The 3,657-nt window shown below is 49.8% G+C and overlaps 1 protein-coding gene across 1 annotated transcript; it reads right to left on the bottom strand.

The window, feature by feature from the left end:
- Positions 1-1,653: 1,653 nt before the first annotated feature.
- LOC124028892 (lecithin retinol acyltransferase-like) lies at positions 1,654-2,921 on the bottom strand. Its single transcript, XM_046340802.1, has one exon. The coding sequence runs from the start codon at positions 2,817-2,819 to the stop codon at positions 2,205-2,207; it is 615 nt and encodes a 204-aa protein (XP_046196758.1). The 5' UTR covers positions 2,820-2,921; the 3' UTR covers positions 1,654-2,204.
- Positions 2,922-3,657: the final 736 nt, after the last annotated feature.

Below are 3,657 nucleotides of genomic sequence, written 5' to 3'. Positions count from 1 at the left end.
ATTAGACCAGAGCAGGACACTAATTTAGACCAGAGCAGGACACTAATTTAGACCAGAGCGGGGCCCTACATTAGACCAGAGCGGGGCCCTACATTAGACCAGAGCGGGGCCCTACATTAGACCAGAGCGGGGCCCTACATTAGACCAGAGCGGGGCCCTACATTAGACCAGAGCGGGGCCCTACATTAGACCAGAGCGGGGCCCTACATTAGACCAGAGCGGGGCCCTACATTAGACCAGAGCGGGGCCCTACATTAGACCAGAGCGGGGCCCTACATTAGACCAGAGCGGGGCCCTACATTAGACCAGAGCGGGGCCCTACATTAGACCAGAGCGGGGCCCTACAGTAGACCAGAGCAGGGCCCTACAGTAGACCAGAGCGGGGCCCTACATTAGACCAGAGCAGGGCCCTACATTAGACCAGAGCGGGGCACTACATTAGACCAGAGCGGGGCCCTACATTAGACCAGAGCGGGGCCCTACATTAGACCAGAGCGGGGCCCTACATTAGACCAGAGCGGGGCACTACATTAGACCAGAGCGGGGCCCTACATTAGACCAGAGCGGGGCCCTACATTAGACCAGAGCGGGGCCCTACTTTAGACCAGAGCAGGGCCCTTGTTTAAACCAGAGCAGGGCCCTACATTAGACCAGAGCGGGGCCCTACATTAGACCAGAGCGGGGCCCTAAATTAGGCCAGAGCAGGGCCCTTGTTTAAACCAGAGCGGGGCCCTACATTAGACCAGAGCAGGGCACTACATTAGACCAGAGCGGGGCCCTTGTTTAAACCAGAGCAGGGCCCTACATTAGACCAGAGCAGGGCCCTACATTAGACCAGAGCGGGGCCCTACATTAGACCAGAGCGGGGCCCTACATTAGACCAGAGCGGGGCCCTACATTAGACCAGAGCGGGGCCCTACATTAGACCAGAGCGGGGCCCTACATTAGACCAGAGCGGGGCCCTACATTAGACCAGAGCGGGGCCCTACAGTAGACCAGAGCGGGGCCCTACATTAGACCAGAGCGGGGCCCTACATTAGCCCAGAGCGGGGCCCTACATTAGCCCAGAGCGGGGCCCTACATTAGCCCAGAGCGGGGCCCTACATTAGCCCAGAGCGGGGCCCTACATTAGCCCTGTCTACACTGTTAGAAAAAACAGGTGCAATCTAGAACCTAAAATGGTGATTTGGCTGTCCCCATAGGAGGACCATTTGAAGAACCCACTTTGGTTCTAGGTAGAACCTTTCGAGGTTCCATATTCTACAAAAGGATTCTATCTGCTACCCAAAAGGGTGCTCCTATGGGGACAGCTCCTATGGGGACAGCTCCTATGGGGACAGCTCCTATTGGGACAGCTCCTATGGGGACAGCTCCTATGGGGACAGCTCCTATGGGGACAGCTCCTATGGGGACAGCTCCTATGGGGACAGCTCCTATGGGGACAGCTCCTATGGGGACAGCTCCTATGGGGATAGCTCCTATGGGGACAGCTGGGGACAGCTCCTATGGGGACAGCTCCTATGGGGACAGCTCCTATGGGGACAGCCCGAAGAACCCTTTTTTCCCAAACAGTTTAGATAATAGGGTCCCATTTGGGACGGACCATTGTCTGCTCTATAAACCTATTGGTCCATATTGACGCGCATCATTTAGCATTGCTCACTGAGTAAAATAGGCTAATGACCACTTTTAACCTATTTGGCTTGAGATTAATCAAATTCTAAGTAAACTCACTTTTTTTGTATCAAGGCAGATAGGCCTATCACCTAAACCAGCAATTACTAGTTCACAGAATTCAATTAATCTATAAATGAATATTTTCATGTTTTGATTCTGCTAGTTACAGAGAGTCCTGCAGCGTCGCTCTGTGAAAACTCACCAGCGCGCAACAGTACCAATCGCGTAGACAGGACGCACACCAAATGTGTAATCAACACTTTAGGCATCTTTTAAATGTCCCACTGGGCACACACTGGTTGAATCAGCGTTGTTTACGCGTAATTTCAATGATGTTACGTTAAACCAACCTAGAATATAAATCGAATTGACGTCTGTGACCAGCGCGGTGGGCCTATTTTAGGAAAACTCCGTTATCATTTTGCAGCTCGTTTAACATTGGAATATATAGCTTTCAGAGAGATAGCCTCTTCAATATGTCCGTGCGTATAAAAAACATTAAAGAAATAGCCAAGTCTAGGCCAATATCAATATGTTACCTTGTCAGTCTGAATGCTGATTGCAATGCCATACCGGCAATAAGTAACGAAATGTTCACAGTTATTCCAAAGCAAGCTGTACGGTATCTTCCCAACCAGTTTCTCCGCTCTACTCGCGATCTCTTCGCCATCCAACGGTCGTTTCTGCACGGTAGTGTCCATAGCGTTCAGCAGAATTGATGCTCCATACGCAAAGTCCTCAACGGTATCCACCCGGATGCTGGCGCTCTTGGATAAAACTCCGAGAACTAAGCGTTTGTTTGTCACCATCACCTGGATTGAACGCGTGTCCGTTGTAAAGAGTGGCAAGATATCCGGAATCAGATGGGCCACCCGGTTGTCTCCTAAATAGATGCCAAAATGAGTGAATAGAGTCCGGGGCACTTCTAGCAAGTCTCCCCGTTGGTATATGGACTCTGGGAGTGCGGCCCCGGCGGAGGTATCCGGGACTCTCTCTCTCCACCCCTCATTCTCGCAGTGATGTGTAACTCTCTTCTTCTCCCTCGCTCTGTCTGTGTCTGAAAACAACAAACTGGGTCGGAAGGCATTGAGGTGAGTGAGGAAGAACACTTTTTCCAGGAGTAATGTGAGCGAATTCAACATTTTTATTGGAGGAGATTCCTTGTCCTTGTTTTTCGGGACGTTGTCCTCGCCTCACGCTCCTCTATCATCTTCAGGTCGCGGTCAGTTTCAACGAGGGGCCCTCCGTGACGTCGTGAGGGAACCGAGGAACCGATTGGCTGCTGTTTGAGAGCAGATGAGTCACGTAGTAGGTGTTCTGAGTGACACTTGTAGGGAGCGCTAAAGGCTTGTTGACTTCTTACTGTGGACATGCAGATCACAACGAGTTACGGTTATCATAGCTAATTTTAAGGTTATCATAGCACATTTTTACGGTTAGCATAGCACAAGATGTTCTGCCATTTTGCAGCGTTGTGTCAGTGTCGAATAGTCTAATAGGCCCATAATATCATCTGTGTGGGGAAAAACTGGTTGAATCAACATTGTTTCCACATCATAAAAATAAAAAAAGAACACAGAACAATCTGTGCATGTGAAACAGTCCAGTTACACAAGTGGCATGCTGGTAGAAATTAGGTAAAACGGATTTAAGTTTCCTTGAATTAAAACCCGCCAGCAAACTAGGAGCGCCATCTCGATATGCATTTTCTGTTTGCTTATGGCCCTATGTAGCTCGTTGAGTGCTGTCTTGGTGTCAAAGAGACTCACACACTTCCCACTTCCCATTTCTTTCCTTTTTTACCTTACCCCGAGCTGCTGTTCGGTCTTGCCGATGCATAGATCTATGTTATCCATGTCTTTGTTCAGCCATGACAGGATATGACAGTTCTTCAGGTCCTGTTGATATCTTACACGTTCTATAATTCTGTCCCGTAGAGTTCTGTTCTTTGGTCTGATATGTTGTATAATTCTGTCCCGT

Source organism: Oncorhynchus gorbuscha, unplaced genomic scaffold, assembly GCF_021184085.1.
Source record: "Oncorhynchus gorbuscha isolate QuinsamMale2020 ecotype Even-year unplaced genomic scaffold, OgorEven_v1.0 Un_scaffold_4964, whole genome shotgun sequence".
Taxonomy (NCBI): domain Eukaryota; kingdom Metazoa; phylum Chordata; class Actinopteri; order Salmoniformes; family Salmonidae; genus Oncorhynchus; species Oncorhynchus gorbuscha.
The sequence above is the reverse complement of the archived record's forward strand: the minus strand, read 5'-3'. Positions and strand labels throughout refer to the sequence as shown.